Source organism: Syngnathus leptorhynchus, chromosome 4 (genome assembly GCF_054491065.1).
Source record: "Syngnathus leptorhynchus isolate UIUO chromosome 4, UIUO_Slep, whole genome shotgun sequence".
NCBI lineage: Eukaryota > Metazoa > Chordata > Actinopteri > Syngnathiformes > Syngnathidae > Syngnathus > Syngnathus leptorhynchus.
In genome coordinates this window covers 779,250-797,188 of record NC_141198.1, presented here as the reverse complement: position 1 = coordinate 797,188, position 17,939 = coordinate 779,250, and the positions used below count along the sequence as shown (strand labels likewise).

General features: G+C 46.5%; 1 protein-coding gene across 1 annotated transcript in view; it reads left to right on the top strand.

The window, feature by feature from the left end:
- LOC147057602 (multiple epidermal growth factor-like domains protein 9) overlaps positions 1-13,329 on the top strand; it is a 78,593-nt gene extending 65,264 nt beyond the window's left edge. The window contains exons 5-6 of the mRNA XM_085908962.1: positions 3,581-3,850; positions 11,510-13,329. Coding sequence (XP_085765088.1) covers positions 3,581-3,850; positions 11,510-12,009 — 770 coding nt within the window. The 3' untranslated portion in view covers positions 12,010-13,329. The remainder of the gene's footprint in view (positions 1-3,580; positions 3,851-11,509) is intronic.
- The last annotated feature ends 4,610 nt before the right edge of the window (positions 13,330-17,939 follow it).

The window sequence follows — 17,939 nt, the reverse complement described above, 5'->3', positions numbered from 1 at the left end:
ATTGACACTGTCCTTACACTGGCCTCAATGTTATTTTCTATCTCAAATGATCACATAACTATGTTGTAAAGCGTGTTGTGCCTGATAAATTGCGAGAAGTTCAAAGGCAGCGAACCTGCTGGGTTATACAACCCAGAAACATGAGCAGCAGGATGAGAGGAGTTGACCTGCTTCTTTATCTGTAGTCTTCCTTTTAAACCTGTTAAGTGAACAGATCACATGTAAATCGAGTAGACACTCGGACACACTATTTAGAACAAAAATCAAGCACGGGAAACATTAAAAATGAAAGCACAGCAGTAGGTGCAGATACAATCACACGAGTGATTTAATGTCTGACCTAGATTCTGATCTGGAACAATGCGCCACTTCACCTCCCTCGGTGTCACAATGAAGATCTCACTTTACAACAAACAGGTTCATCCACATATTTTGAAATTGTTTATTCTACACTGCACTGAAACTATACTGTTTGTGCTAAATTGTCATTGCCATGACAACCCAAGTTTTGAGGTATCTTTGTCTTCTAGCTCTGGTGTTAAGGCTCAAATCACCCACAGCCACAACACTGATAACATTGTTTAAGGATACAAAACCATACATCTCTGATCATGTATTTCTTCCTACAGTGATGCTGCCTGAAAGCATAATGCGCCCCCCACCCATCCCCCAGTCTGTTACTGCCAGAGTGGCTCTGAAATGGCAACTGTGTTGATGCTGTCCCAGCTCAGCTCAGCCTCGTTCATGTCCTTTCCCCTCCCTTACACATTGCAGCACCTCAAGTGTGGTCCCAGTAGGTGGACACATACATACTAACAATGCAGCCGGCGCGTATCTTCCTGCATGACTGTTAGAAAATGATTGGTTGCAGAAGATTGGCCAAAGTAAGACAACATCTGAAAATACTAAGGTTAAGCTAGAGAAAAATCAACACAATAATAAAAAAAAAGAAGTCATTGTTTATTAATTTAAAGGGCGGGTAAAGCGAGCCAACATTGGCACTTGTGTGATAGAACGGCATTATAAAATGTCAGCGCTACAATTCCCACCCGACAAAAACCTCAGAGGAGATGTAACAGTATTTTGGAACAGAAGGGCAGTAAACTTAGTGACGCCCACTTTTTGGGAGGAGTTTGCTTCATTTGACACATCAGCCTGACTACGTCACAGAAGGAAGAGATCACAATTTCCAGTCAACAACATACACAAACACGATGCATACCAAGAGGCTTTATGAAAGCTGAATTTTTCATGTTGTTATATACGTATTCAGTTGAAATCAGTATGGGTTCATTTGACTTGCATTTCCCCTGAAGTCCACGTATGGGGTACCACCTCCACCACATCTCCAAAAAAAGGTGCTTTAAACATCTACACTTAGCTGAAATATCGGCCTCCTCGCTGGGAGTCTGGTGCTGGCATTCCTTCCAATAAGACAACCTCTGGGGCAAGCATCCTTGCTCTTTGGTGTTTAAACCACATTTATAGTCATTTAAACAGGGATGAGAATTTTCCACGGATTCGCAGATTTCTGTTTTTTTCCGTCGAAAGTATTTTTTGTGAATCGCGTAAATCCGTTGAAAACATTATTTTTTTATGTATGGAGGGAGCGGCCAGCGACTGGCGTGCATTCCCCCGCCCGCCGCAATGGGCGCACATATATATGTGTGTGTGTGTGTGTGTGTGTGTGTGTGTGTGTGTGTGTGTGTGTGTGTGTGTGTGTGTGTGTGTGTGTGTGTGTGTGTGTGTGTGTGTGTATACGTATATATATATATATACATACATACATACATACATACATACATACATACATACATACATACATACATACATATATAGATATATGGATATATAGATATATAGATATATATAAAGACAAAAAAGACAATGTTCATCATCCCTTCTTTGGTGGTGAGGTAAACACAAGTAACGTGTGCAATAATGTGCATATATATATTTAATTTCAGTTAAACTTTCTAACAAATATGCATGCTTTAGAAACGTATTCTATATATATATATATATATATATATATATATACCCCAATATATAAAATACGGTGTATATATAGATATATATATATATGTATATATACCTATATATACCGTATTTTTCTGACTAAAAGTCGCTCCGGAGTATGTCACACTAGCCATAAAATGCACAATAAAGTGAAAAAAAACATATATAAGATGCACCGGAGTACAAGTCGCACTTTTGGGGCAAATTTATTTGTCAAAATCCAACACCAAGAACAGACATGAACCAGCAACAACAGGCTAAACGATAGGGTATGCTAACGTAACATATACACAAACAAGGAGCTGAGAACGGGCTTGTCGTAACATTCAGAGTTATTCAAATAACTATTACATAAATAACACGTTTACGACCATAGATGTGGAGCCGTTAATTAAATTCTACTGCAAAAGAATGTCAATTTTCTGTGGCGTTACAACTAGAGCGAGACTCTACTTAGTGCAACACATTCAGAGCTTTAAATTATCAATGAAGCATTGCTGCTGTAGCAAAGAAAATGTACTCTCTGTGGGAGATTTATTCCTCAGTTTCCCACCACAAACAGAAATACCATCTCTACAATATGGCCCTTTCATTTGTATACTAAATTGCTAAGAGAACAAAATTGTCGACAATTAATTTGAATCGTCGACAAGTCGTTTGTTTATTTATTTGTTTGTTTGTTTGTTTGTTTATTTATTTATTTATTCATTCATTCATTTATTTATTTAGGCAAGGCAAGTTTACTTATAGAGTCCAATTCATACACAAGGCAATGAAAGTTCTTGACAGTTCCAAGAAAAACAAGACAAGAGTCAGATAAAATCATGAACAAAATCAATCAATAAATAAATTAAAAGCAAAGATACAGAAAATATCTTTAGCGGATAGGATGTTTTTTGGAACTTCGATAAAATTGTATATGTACCCGAGCATCCATGCCCTGGCCCCATACAATGATGTCCGGGCAAACCGGGTGTGACATCACTAAAGCAGACAAGAGATGAACAAAACAAATGTACTCAGCAACAACTATATTTCATTTATCATGCTCATCCCCAAAAAATATTGTATTTTGATGTCATTTTTTTGGAGCCGTCCTGGAGCCCTCTGTTGACGAGCCACCACTGCAGACACACAAGCGTTTTTGTGTGAAGTGGTGTCTATCCATTCATCTATCTCGACACCACCTATCCTCATTAATCTACTTTTAAATCAGGGATAAGAGAGAAGTTGCATTTTAACTTCTTTTCTTGCTTATCAATGATAGCTGCACACTGTGTCATCTATGGGTTTGCCTGTGTCACATGTACAAAGTATGCACAGTATACTATATTGTCACGAGCCACCAAGTGGTTCAGTCCTAAGTGATTTCATAAAAGCTGAAAGAAATGACAAAGTCAGATACACATTACCTTTCACCGTGTGCCTGCACTGGTTCTGCATCAGCAATGATGATGCATTTTCAATATTTCATGGTCTTGTGTCGAAGATGTGAATCACAGTATTCTTTTTTGTTTGATCATCAGCCCTCTGATAGGTACTGCTGTGTGTTCTTGTTCAGATCCCAGTGGCTCCCCAGTGTGTGACCAGTGCCTTCACCCGTACTCTGGCCTATTATGTGACCGGTGCAGTGCTGGCTTCTACAAAGCACCCGGTGCTTGCATGCCATGTGACTGTAGTGGGAATGCAGATCCTCAGGGTCCCACCCAGCTTTGTGACCCCGACACTGGCCACTGCCTCAGTTGCATTAACAACACTGTTGGGCCCCAGTGCCAGATCTGTGCTCCCGGATTTGCAGGGGACGCCAGGGCTCACAATTGCAGCCGTCTAAGTAAGTATCTAACATCAATTTAAGGCAGAAGTCAGGTCCAAAATGTTTTATGTGTCATCATCATTAGGCTAAGCATGATATTCTGACTGTGTTTGTGGAATATAAATCAAGCACAAAAAAATGTTGTCTTTCCCCGGCGGCTTGCCATTTTACCTCTTACTGCCACATTCTGTCGACTTAAAATGACGTGACCGTAAAGGCTCAGGTTGGGAACGTTACCTGTTTTCTGGGTTTGGTCATGTGACATATGCAAGCTAAGCCGCAAATACAGTATTAATCAGACTGTGTTTGCACTAGTGGGGCGCACAGAACGTATTATTATAAAGAACATTTTTGCGTTGACTTCAGCTTTAAGTAGAAATCTTATCATATGCATTAGTGTTTCTTCATTTGTTTTGAGATTCACAAAATAATAACCATAGGTTTTGTCTTCAGTTTTGTCACCACCTGGTGGTGGGTTGGCTCCGATGGTGGGGGAAGATGCCGGTCCGACCTGGCAGACCCAAACGCTCTGTGAGGGTCTGCTGGGAACGTCTGGCAGAATCCCCTGTCAGGAAGAGCTTCAACTCCCACCTCCGGCAGAGCTTTTCCCACGTCCCGGGGGAGGCGGGGGACATTGAGTCCGAGTGGACCATGTTCTGCGCCTCTATTGTTGAGGCAGCCGACCGGAGCTGTGGCCGTAAGGTTGTTGGTGCCTGTCGTGGCGGCAATCCCCTAACCTGCTGGTGGACACCAGCAGTAAGGGATGCCATCAAGCTGAAGAAGGAGTCCTATAGGGCCGTTATGACAGGTACCGGATGGACAAGCGGAACGCGGCTTCGGCGGTTGCTGAGGCAAAAACCCGGGCGTGGGAGGAGTTTGGCGAGGCCATGGAGAATGACTTCCGGAAGGCTTCGAGGAAATTCTGGTCCACCATCCGGCGTCTCAGGAGGGGGAAGCAGTGCACGGTCAACACTGTTTACAGTGGAGATGATGTGCTGCTGACCTCGACTCGGGATGTCGTGAGTCGGTGGGGGGAATACTTCGAAGACCTCCTCAATTCTACCGACACGCCTTCCTTGTGGAAGCAGGGCCTGAAGACTCTGAGGCGGACTCTCCAATCTCGGAGGTCGAAGTCACTGAGGTAGTTAAAAAACTCCTCGGTGGCAAGTGGATGAGATCCGCCCGGAGTTCTTAAAGGCTCTGGATGTTGTGGGGCTGTCATGGCTGACACGGCGCCTCTGGATTGGCAGACTGGGGTGGTGGTTCCCCTCTTTAAGAAGGGGGACCAGAGGGTGTGTTCCAATTACAGGGGAATCACACTCCTCAGCCTCCCTGGTAAGGTCTATTCAGGGGTGCTGGAGAGGAGGATCCGTCAGGAGGTCCACGTGTGTTTTGTGGACTTGGGGAAGGCGTTCGACCGTGTCTCTCGGGAGGTTCTGTGGAGGGTGCTTCGGGAGTACGGGGTGCCGAGCCAACTGATAAGGGCGGTTCGGTCCCTGTATCACCGATGCCAGAGTTTGGTCCGCATTTCCGGCAGTAAGTCGGATTCGTTCCCAGTGAGGGTTGGACTCCGCCAAGGCTGCCCTTTGTCACCGATTCTGTTCATAAGTTTTATGGACAGAATTTCTAGGCGCAGCCGAGGCGTTGAGGGGGTCCGGTTTGGGGACCTCAGCATCGCTTCACTGCTTTTTGCAGATGACGTGGTGCTGTTGGCTTCTTCAGGCTGTGATCTCCAGCTCTCACTGGAGCGGTTCGCAGCAGAGTGTGAAGCGGTCGGGACGAGGGTCAGCACCTCCAAATCCGAGTCCATGGTCCTTGGTCGGAAAAGGGTCGAATGCCCTCTCCGGATCGGGGATGAGATCCTGCCCCAAGTGGAGGAGTTCAAGTATCTTGGGGTCTTGTTCACGAGTGAGGGCAGGATGGAGCGTGAGATCGACAGGCGGATCGATGCAGCGTCGGCAGTAATGCAGACTCTGTACCGATCCATCGTGGTGAAGAGAGAGCTGAGCCAAATGGCAAAGCTCTCGATTTACCGGTCGATCTACGCTCCTACCCTCATCTATGGTCACGAGCGAAAGAACAAGATCCAGGATACAAGCGGACGAAATGAGTTTCCTCCGCAGGGTGTCCGGGCTCTCTCTTAGAGATAGGGTGAGAAGCTCGGTCATCCGGGAGAGACTCGGAGTAGGGCCGCTGCTCCTCCACGTTGAGAGAAGCCAGATGAGGTTGCTCGGGCATCTCATCAGGATGCCTCCTGGACGCCTCCCTGGGGAGGTGTTCCGGGCATGTCCCACCGGTAGGAGACCCCGGGGACGACCCAGGACGCGCTGGAGAGACTATGTCTCTCGGCTGGCCTGGGAACGCCTTGGGATCCCCCAGGATGAGCTGGATGAAGTGGCTGGGGAGAGGTAGGTCTGGGAGTCCCTCCTAAAGCTGCTGCCCCCGCGACCCGACGCCGGATAAGCGGAAGAAGATGGATGGATGGATGGATGGATGTTTTGTCTTAATAAATTACCGTATTTTTCTGACTAAAGGTCGCTCCGGAATATAGGTCGTATTAGCCATAAAATGCACAACAACGTGAAAAAACACACAAGTCGCTCCGGAGTATAAGTCGCATTTTGGGGGAAATATATTCGACCATTCTATTCTATTCGGGCTCCAGAGCTCTGGAATGCCCTACCAATGGATATTAGAACTGCTACCTCAGTAGAAACATTTAAGACACGTTTAAAGACATATTTCTATGATATGGCCTTTAATTAACCTGTAGTGGCCGATTCGGCAGGAGTTTGTTTTTGCTCCCTCTCCCCGACCCCACTTCCCCCACCCCTCCCCGGCTGGGTAGGTGGTTAGGTGACACCCAAGCTGACAGCGGCTATCTAGATTCTCGTGGACCAAATTCAGGATGAGGGAACTGCAGCGGATTACCCTCCTCGAAGACACTGCCAGTACGATCAAGGGCTCCTCCGACAGCTCTTTGCTTTGGCCTGAACATCCACTTTTTGATTTCCATATTATTTATTTTATGTGCCCTCTTTGCATCCATTGAAGCGTGGTGATCCTGAAAAGGGGATCCTTCCATCTGTGGTCCCTTCTCAACGTTTCTCATTTTTCCCCATGTAGGTTTTTTTTTTAGTTTTTCCTTGCCAGATCAGGGGATGCTTTGAGAATAATTGTCAATTGTTTGTCTATGTGAAGCCCTTTGAGACTGCTTGTGATTTAGGGCTATACAAATAAACTTGACTTGACTTGACAAAATCCAACACCAAGAACAGACATTAACGAGCAACAACAGGCTAAACGATAGGTATGCTAACGTGACATAAACACAAACAAAGAGTTGAGAACGGGCCTGACGTAACATTCAGTTATTCAAATAACTATTACATAAATAACACGTTTATAAAACCATCTGTGTCACTCCAATTCATTAAATCTATCGATTGTCCTTTATGTCAACAATGAGTTGACGGTGGTTGCACTTCAAAATATTCCACAGTCCCATATAACGATATATAAATTATATATCAAATAACTATTATATAAGCAATAATATTATCAAACCATCTGTGTCGCTCCACATCATTAAATCCATCGATCGTCCTTTATGTCAACAATGCCGCTGTCGGCGCTTGCACTTCAAAATATTTCACAGGCCCATATGACGATATATAAATTATATATCAAATAACTATTATATGAGCAATAATATTATCAAACCAACTGTTTCACTCCAAATCATTAAATCCATTGATCAAATTCCTCGTCCTTTGTCAACAACGCCGCGCGTGCGCCCTGAGGTCAGCCTCGTCATTATTCCACAGATCTAGTATACAGTGGAGCCTCGGTTTTCGAACGTCCCGGTTCTCAAACAATTTGGTATTCGAACAAAAAATTCTAGATCTTTTTGCTTCGGATGTCGGACAAAATTCGGTTGTCAAACCTCGCGAGAGGATCCGAGAGGACCCGCATGCCAAATGACTCCGTTGGTTATTACATTCTCGTTACTCTGAGGATTGCATCAACTCTAATCATGGCTCCAAAGGAAGCAAGTGGGAACAGTAAAGCCATACTAAAACACAAAGACGCTCCTAAAGCAATGCGACAGTGAGCGCCTCGCCGGCGCGCTGCAGGCGTTTGCGCGATCAGACCAAATTAAGCTCCCTGAGCACTGAGGTCTGTTTAGATTTTGGAAAGTCCATTAGGACTTTAAAAATATTTCTCAATTTTAGCGACCGCTCTGTCACAATAATGCGACCAGCGCGGTGCAGTTATCCGGTCGGTGACGCGCCGCGGTTGCGTGTTAGGCGGTGTGCTGCAGTTGCGCGATCGGACAAAAATGTGCAAATGAAAAAAATGACGTTTTTTTTTTTGGGGGGGGGCTTGGAACGAATAATTTTCTTCCATTATTTGTAATGAGAAATCATGATTTGGAATTCGAATGATTCACTTCTCGAACAGACTTCTGGAACGGATTGTGTTCGAAAACCAAGGCTCCACTGTATAACTATATTGTAACGTTAACAAAGTACAAGCAAAGACGTGGGTTTGGTAAATGGCTCTTTAAAACAAGAGTTCAACGAGCCAACATTTACTGAACTGTAACGATAAAAATAAGTATAACATAAATAGTTCACAGCCACACGGCCCCAAGCACCTGCGTGGACTTCCAGGTGTGTGGCGGCGTGGACTTCCATCCCCGGAGGTGGCACTTCTAGCCACCGAGGTGGAAGAGAGCTCCATAGAATAGGACCGGCCGTGCGAGCCCCATCCACCGTCCCTGGACAGCCACCCGGCCGGCCACCCGGCCGAGCGCTGGCCCCCAACTTCCATCCACAGAGGTGAAAGAGAGCTCCGTAGAGTAGGACCGGGTGTGCGTAAAAGCCATGTCTGAGCCCCATCCACCGTCCCTGGACAGTCACCCGGCCGAGCGCCGGCCCCCGACTTCCATCCACAGAAGTGAAAGAGAGCTCCATAGAGTAGGACCGGGCATACTTAAAAGCCATAATAGTTTTTCAAACCTTCTGTGTCACTCCAAATCATTAAATCCTTCATACGCTTTGTCCTCCGTGTCAGTTACAAACAAAGTCGCTAATGATGCGGGTAGTACGTGGGGCCCTTCGTCATCTTCGTCATCCCGTGATTGAATCTTTGTCCTTTATGTAAACAACCGCCGCGCCGTTGACGTCACTTAAAATCCAAATTACAGTAACCCCTTGCTTCATCGCGGTTCGTTTATCGCGGTTTAACTTTCTTATTTTTTTTATTGTGAAAATTTGTGAAAAAATTCACATATAAGTCGCTCCTGAATATAAGTCGCCCCCCCACCCAAAGTATGAAAAAATGCGATTTATAATCCGAAAATTACGGTATTCCATCCACGACTTGTTTTCTAGATCACAAAATTCTGACTAACGAAAGCTTGCTTATTTTCAAAAATCCATCTATCCATTTTCTGTACCGCTTTGTCCCCACGGGGGTCACGGGCGTGCTGGAGCCTATCCCAGCAGTCATCGGGCAGTAGGCGGGAGACACCCTGAACCGGTTGCCAGCCAATCGCAGGGTACATAGAGACCAACAACCATCCGCACTCACACTCACACCTAGGGGCAATTTGGAGTGCTCAGTCGGCCTACCAAGCATGTTTTTGGGATGTGGAAGGAAATCGGAGTGCCCGGAGGAAACCCACGCGGGCTCGGGGAGAACATGCAAACTCCACACAGGGAGGGTCGGAGGTGGAATCGAACCGGCACCCTCCTAACTGTGAGGCGGACATGCTAACCAGTGCAACACCGGGCCGCCCGCTTATTTTCAATCAATTGAAAGTGAGGCAAAACTTAAATGTTTGCAATATTTTGTGCAATATCAATTAGGACAAAACTAGACTGTGAACCAGTGTCGTCAGCAGTTTCTATGAACATCAAGCCCCCAGCAGATACACAAAACCGAGAAGCTGCTTTCAGTTGTTTTTGGGTTGATTTAACAAAGATGCACGACTATGTAAAAGTTTTAGGTCACTGTTAGAGTTGTAGTGTTCCTTCATCTGCTTTTTCAGACATTCCACAAACACAGTATGTTCACAGCATTATTATTATTACTGTTGATCTTTATTGTTATGACCAAATTTAATATTTAAGCAATGCATTCTTGATCATCTATGCCAGCAACATAGTAACATGTAGAAAAATGAAACATTCTTCCATTTGGTGGAAGAAGGTACTGTACCCAGTGTATCCATCCACTGCTGTCATTCATACAAAAGGCAAATACTGTAGATCAGCTTTGTGTTCAAAACAGTTTCAGCCAAACCAGGAAGCTGCTTAGAGAGGACTCATTGTCTGAAAAGGGAAAGTTGGACTATGTTTGCAGATATAGAAGGACAAGTGAATTTGCGTTTTGGCAGTTATGTGCTCCAGTAGGTGGGTATGGCACCAGGAATGGTTTAAGGTTTAATGGTACTTGATCATTTCGTGCTTTATAAGGCAGCAGACAGATTTTAACTTCACTTCTAAATTTTATAGGAGGCCTTTGTAGGCATAATGATGAGGATTTTTATTTTTTTTAAACAAAGATATATTTCTAAGTCTGCATTTACTTGTTAAATTTTGATGCATGAGTTATTTGTTGTTTTGTTTGGATTATTTTTTTTTTACATGTGGCTAAGTACAGAGAGTTGAGTGGATTTCGGGAAGGTAGAGTTGGGCACAATCTCTTTTAGTAGAAACTAACATGGCATTTGGAATTTAGTTTATCAGCCTCCAGCTAAGAATGATGGGGAGGATAGGAATGGGGCTGTGACAAACAAATATTTTTAAAATTCTATCCATTATCTCATTGATTACTTAAGGAAACACCCCCCAGTTGCACCCACACAGTTGCCCATTTGACAGATTAAGCAAATAACAACTAAACTTGCTTAAGTTGATGTATACGAATAAACCCATCTTCATGCGCAGTATTCAAAAACTGACAAGTCAAGTCAAGTTTATTTGTATCGCCCTAAATCACAAGCAGTCTCAAAGTCTTCACATAGACAAACAATTGACAATTATTGTCAAAGCATCCCCTGATCTTGAGCTCCCAAAAGGGCAAGGAAAAACTAAAAAAAAAACCTACCAGGGGAAAAAATAGGAAACCTTGAGAAGGGACCACAGATGGAAGGATCCCCTCTTTCAGGATCACCAGGCTGCAATGGATGCAAAGAGGGCACATAAAATACATAATATGGAAATCAAAAAGTGGATGTCCAGGCTAAAGCAAAGAGCTGTCGGAGGAGCCCTCGATCGTCCTGGAAGTGTCTTCGAGGAGGGTAATCCGCTGCAGTTCCCTCATCCTGAATTGGTCAACGAGAATCTAGATAGCTACTGTCAGCTTGGGTGTCACCTAACCACCTCCACAACCCAAGCTGACAAACTGAACGGAAAGATCGTCTGTAATGCCTTTAAGCGTTCTCAATAATTGGCAAAAGGTCTTGTTTGTGAAGACTTTTTACTTCGATAGTTTGGCGTTTTGGCCACTAATTGTCAGCTTTTACCAAAAATGCAACACTTGGACTCATGACAGTGACATGCTCCATTACAAGAAAAAAGGTGTACTATACTGTTTAATTACCAGGTCATTACTGTTGAATGAAGGTGTAATTTTTGAATGGATTTATCACTTTCCTCTCCACAGTGGCTCAGCATATTCCCACACCAGCAGGTCACACCACAACAGAGGCCCCCACTTCCAGTACAGCATCATCCTCCAGCAGCAGTCCAAGAGGCATCCCCGCCTCCACATCCAGCGGCAACTGGAGCACGACACTGGGCACAGCCGCCACCACTCAGGCCCTGTTGACTAGTTTGAGCAGCCCCACCGACAACACCACGGCAGTTCTGACTGACATCTCCTGGACGCAGTTCAACATCATTATCCTGGCCGTCATCATCCTGGTGGTGGTAGTGCTCTTGGGCTTTGTTGGAGGCGTGTACACTTACAGAGAATACCAGAACCGGAAACTCAACGCGCCTTTCTGGACCATCGAACTCAAAGAAGACAACATCAGCTTTAGCAGCTATCACGACAGCATTCCTAATGCCGACGTGTCAGGCCTCCTGGAGGATGAGGCCAACGAGGTGGCACCCAATGGTCAGCTAGCACTCACCACGCAGGGCAACTGCTACAAGGCTTAGCACCACCCATCCCAGGACTGAACTCCTTCCATTTACAAATCACACAAAGCTGCTGCAAAGTACCAAATCCAAAGCCCCCTCATGTATGACTGCTGTCTGCGGCACTTCACAGCTCCTCAAACTGACAATGACATCATGCCACATGTGAGAGAATACATTTCCCCTTTTTTGATAGGGTTTTTATGGGGAATGAGTGAACCGTGAGAAGTGTCCAAAGAAAAGTGTGTTATCGATGTAGCGTATTCAGAGGACAGTGTGCTGCGTTGTTTAGCAATTGGAGCATGTATGCCGAAATAATGATCAGATCACCAGTTCGAGGACTTAATGAGCCAAGCATTTTCACCTTTTGTAAAATGAACCTTTGACTGTTTGAGTTGATCATGCTTACTCTTAAACTGAGACAGTGATTATTTAATTTTTATTTCTTCATGTATTATTTATTTGGGTGACATTTCATATTTGATAGAAACACTGCTATGTATGATGTGTTTGTACACTTGTGTGCTGTTGAATGGCAGGTCAAATTGACCAATTTTGTTTTCATGTATAGTTTTGGTGTTTTCCAGAGAGAGTACAATGAAGGCTGCTGGCATATACATCACTTGTCAATAGCTTTTTTTCTGAAAGCATGCCAGTACACCTGATGTATCCTAGATGACTGTTTTCTGTTTTGTGTTGGGGGTTTTCCCCCCAGAAGCCTCAACAACCTTCATGAAAACACATAACAACTACAGGCCAGTGACATAAAATCCTAAAGGAAATGTTCACCAGCCACAGTCTCGTCTGCCCTTTTGATGTTTGGCAGCAACTATTTGAGTAAGTGTTCACATCGATGCGAAGATGGGGTTGATGATCAATTGTTATCAGTGAAACACAAATATATGAATATAAATTTGGTTATAATAAACATTCCTGAACCTGCAGGCAATCACAAATCAAATTTGCACCGGTGTGAAATATCCATCTTGGTCTCTGTTTGTGCAAATTTTTACCACTGGGAATGAGTAATGCTAATTCTGACACTTAATTCCTCAGGTAATGTCTCTTTTCCCTAATAAGATCTTTGTAAATGTGTACGGTGAATGAATGTGAATAATTGTACAGGTAGAATATTGCGAGTGCAGTGTCACTCAGCGGGCTCATTCACCGGGGCACCATGCTGCAATTCAGCCCACAGCTTTTTATATAATTTCCTTTTCTTATTGTCACTGTCATATATGCAGATGGAGGACTCGAATGCACGGCCAACAAATAAAAGTTGAAATGTGAATAATACCCCAAAGTCAGAACTCCAACTTGTAAATAAAAAGGATTTAACTGTATTTGTTTCATCATATGATCTTCTAATCGTTTTTCCTTTATTATGTGGCCCATCGTGTTGTCACTGTTGAGCGGCATTTAGTTGTGACTGTGCATAAATTAGAACAAAACAAATTTAGTGCTAGTTAGCAGCTACGACACAACACGGGTGGATTTAAAAGAAAATAAACATTCTGGGTTCTACCGTTGGCCAGGGTACAGCGAGGGATCCTGGTAGTTACAGGTTAATGTTGAAATGTATCACGCATAAATTTGAAATCTCTTCCAAAGCACATAGACAACAAATTGGGGGAGACAACAAGCTAGAGGATCTGGATCAACTCTTATGAGCAAAACGTTAAGGTAACCCGCCTACATTAGACAATACATATAGCTCATTTACCTGAAACGGACAACTCCTCCCAAACAAACATTCAGTTGTCAGAACATAAACTGGAACTTCTATCTATCTGTCTGTCTGTCTGTCTGTCTGTCTGTCTGTCTGTCTGTCTGTATACACTGCTCAAAAAAAATAAAGGAACACTTTGAAAACACATCAGATTTCAATAGTGAAAAAAAAAGTTGGATATCTATACTGATATGGACAGTTTAATGTCTCAGGAACAAAGGGATGCCACATCTTTTGATGGAAATAAACGTTTTCAGCCTACAGAGGGCTCAGTATATAGACACCCCAAAAATCAAAGTGAAAAAATTATGTGGCAGGCTCGTCCATTTTGCCTAAATTCAATTTCTGCAATTCAAAACTCTTTTCAATATCTTGTGTAGCCCCCACATGCTTGTATGCGTGCTTGACAACGTCGCGGCATGCTCCTAATGAGACGACGGATGGTGTCTTGTGGGATGTCCTCCCAGATCTGTCTAAGGGAATCAGTGAGCTCCTGCAAAGTCTAACGAGCAACCTGGCGGCGTCTGATGGACCGAAACATTATGTCCCAAAGGTGTTCTATCAAGTTTAGATCAGGTGATCATGAAGGCCATTCAATTGTGTCAATTCCTTCATCCTCCAGAAACTGTCTGCATATTCTTGCCACATGAGGCAGGGAATGTCGTGGATCAGGAGGAACCCAGGACCTACTGCACCAGCGTAGGGTCTGACCATGGGTGCAAGGATTTCATCCCGATACCTAATGGCAGTCAGACTGCCGTTCTCTAGCCTGTAGAGGTCTGTTCGTCCCTCCATGGAAATGCCTCCCCAGACCATCACTGACCCACCACCGAACCGGTCATGCTGAATGATGTTGCAGGCAGCATAGTGCTCTACTTGGCTTGTCCAGACCCTTTCACGTCTATCACAGGTGCTCAGAGTAAACCTGCTCTCATCTGTAAAAAGCACAGGGCGCCAGTGGCGGACTTGCCAATTCTGGTGTTCTATGGCAGATGCCAAACGAGCTCCACGGTGCTGAGTAGTGAGCATAGGGCACACTACAGGACGTCGTGCCCTGAGCCCACCCTCGTGAAGTCTGTTTCTGATTGGACAGAGACATTCACACCAGTAGCCTGCTGAAGGTCATTCTGTAGGGCTTGGGCAGTGCTCAACCTGTTCCTCCTTGCACAAAATAGGGGATATCGGTCCTGCTGATGGGATGAGGACCGTCTACGGCCCTGTGCAGCTCTCCTAGAGTAACTGCCTGTCTTCTGGAATCTCCTCCATGCTCTGGAGATTGTACTGGGAGACACATAAAATCTTCTTGCAACAGCATGCATGGATGTGTCATCCTGGAGGAGTTGGACAATCTGCGCAACTTCAGGACGGTTAAGAAATCGCCTCATGCTTCCAGTCGTGATAATGACTCTTACTAAAGCCAACACTTGTGGAAAAACAGTTAAAAAAGATCAAGAGGGAGGAGCTTGAAATGGCCTCCACCTGACCATCTACTTGTTGCCCCTCTAGTGTACCTGTTGTTAATTCCATCAACACCAATGCAAATGTTCGAACTACTCCCTTCCGGACGGCATTACAGAGCGCTGTATGCCAAAACCAGCATATACAGACACAGCTTCTTCCCCCCGGCTGTCGCTCTGATGAACTCACACATCTTATAGAGTCTCAGAGACATTACTGTGGAATAACATCCTGCTCTTCCACTCTGGAGTTGCCCACGGTGAGAGGCATCGATCAGCTGTCGGCATAATTATTCCCCCCCGGCTGGGCGCCTGCACATTGGGGTTCACCCCGGTGAGCGAGAGGGTAGCCTCCCTCCGCCTTTGGGTGGGGGGACGGGTCCTGACTGTTGTTTGTGTCTATGCACCGAACGGCAGCTCAGAGTACCCACCCTTCTTAGAGTCCCTGGAGGAAGAGCTGGAGAGCGCTCCTTCTGGGGACTCCATCTACTGGGTGACTTCAATGCTCACGTGGGCAATGACAGTGAGACCTGGAAGGGCGTGATTGGGAGGAACGGCCCCCCCGATCTGAACCTGAGCGGTGTTCTATTGTTGGACTTCTGTGCTCGACACGGATTTTCTATAATGAACACCATGTTCAAGCATAAGGGTGTCCATGTGTGCACTTGGCACCAGGACACCCTAGGCCGCAGTTCGTTGATCAACTTTGTAGTCGTGTCATCGGATTTGCGGCCACGTTTTGGACACTCGGGTGAAAAGAGGGGCGGAGCTGTCAACTGATCACCACCTGGTGGTGGGTTGGCTCCGATGGTGGGGGAAGATGCCGGTCCGACCCGGCAGACCCAAACGCTCTGTGAGGGTCTGCTGGGAACGTCTGGCAGAATCCCCTGTCAGAGTTTCAACTCCCACCTCCGCCAGAGCTTTTCCCACGTCCCGGGGGAGGCGGGGGACATTGAGTCCGAGTTCAGCACCTCCATTGTTGAGACAGCCGACCGGATCTGTGGCCGTAAGGTCATTGGTGCCTGTCGTGGCGGCAGTCCCCGAACCCGCTGGTGGACACCGGCGGTAAGGGATGCCGTCAAGCTGAAGAAGGAGTACTATCGGGCCGTTTTGGCCTGCGGGACTCCGGAGGCAGCTGATGGGTACCGGATGGCCAAACGGAATGCGGCTTCGGCGGTTGCTGAGGCAAAAACCCGGGCGTGGGAGGAGTTTGGCGAGGCCATGGAGAATGACTTCCGGACGGCTTCGAGGAAATTCTGGTCCACCATCCGGCGTCTCAGGAGGGGGAAGCAGTGCACGGTCAACACTGTTTACGGTGGAGATGGTGTGCTGCTGACCTCAACTCGGGACGTCGTGAGTCGGTGGGGGTAATACTTCGAAGACCTCCTCAATTCCACCAACACGCCTTCCATTGTGGAAGCAGGGCCTGAAGACTCTGAGGTGGACTCTCCAATCTCGGAGGTCGAAGTCACTGAGGGAGTTAAAAAACTCCTCGGTGGCAGGGCCCCGGGGGTGGATGAGATCCGCCCGGAGTTCTTAAAGGCTCTGGATGTTGTGGGGCTGACACGTCTCTACAGCATTGCGTGGACATCGGGGACGATGCCTCTGGATTGGCAGACTTGGTTCCCCTCTTTAAGAAGGGGGACCGGAGGGTGTGTTCCAACTACAGGGGAATTACACTCCTCAGCCTCCTTGGTAAGGTCTATTCAGGGGTGCTGGAGAGGAGGATCCGTCGGGAGGTCGAGCCTCGGATTCAGGAGGAGCAGTGTGGCTTTTGTCCTGGCCGTGGAACAGTGGACCAGCTCTACACCCTCGGCAGCATCCTCGAAGGTCCATGGGAGTTCGCCCAACCAGTCCACATGTGTTTTGTGGACTTGGGGAAGGCGTTCGACCGTGTCCCTCGGGAGGTTCTGTGGAGGGTGCTTCGGGAGTACGAGGTGCCGAGTCAACTGATAAGGGCAGTTCGGTCCCTGTATAACCGATGCCAGAGTTCGGTCCGCATTTCCGGCAGTAAGTCGGATTCGTTCCCAGTGAGGGTTGGACTCCGCCAAGGCTGCCCTTTGTCACCAATTCTGTTCATAATTTTTATGGACAGAATTTCTAGGCGCAGCCGAGGCGCTGAGGGGGTCCGGTTTGGGGACCTCAGCATCGCGTCACTGCTTTTTGCAGATGACGTGGTCAGGCCGTGATATCCAGCTCTCACTGAAGCGGTTCGCAGCCGAGTGTGAAGCGGTCGGGATGAGGGTCAGCACCTCCAAATCCGAGTCCATGGTCCTCAGTCGGAAAAGGGTGGAATGCTGAGCCAAATGGCAAAGCTCTCGATTTGCCGGTCGATCTACGCTACTACCCTCACCTATGGTCACAAGCTATGGGTCGTGACCGAAAGAACGAGATCCAGGATACAAGCGGCCGAAATGAGTTTCCTCCGCAGGTTGTCCGGGCTCTCCCTTAGAAATAGGGTGAGAAGCTCGGTCATCCGGGAGAGACTCGGAGTAGAGCCGCTGCTCCTCCACGTTGAGAGGCGTCAGATGAGGTGGCTCGGGGATCTCATCAGGATGCCTCCTGGACGCCTCCCTGGGGAGGTGTTCCGGGCATGTCCCACCGGTAGGAGACCCCGGGGACGACCCAGGACGCGCTGGAGAGACTATGTCTCTCGGCTGGCCTGGGAACGCGTTGGGATCCTCCGGGATGAGCTGGATAAAGTGGCTGGGGAGAGGGAAGTCTGGGAGTCCCTCCTAAAGCTGCTGCCCCCGCGACCCGACCCC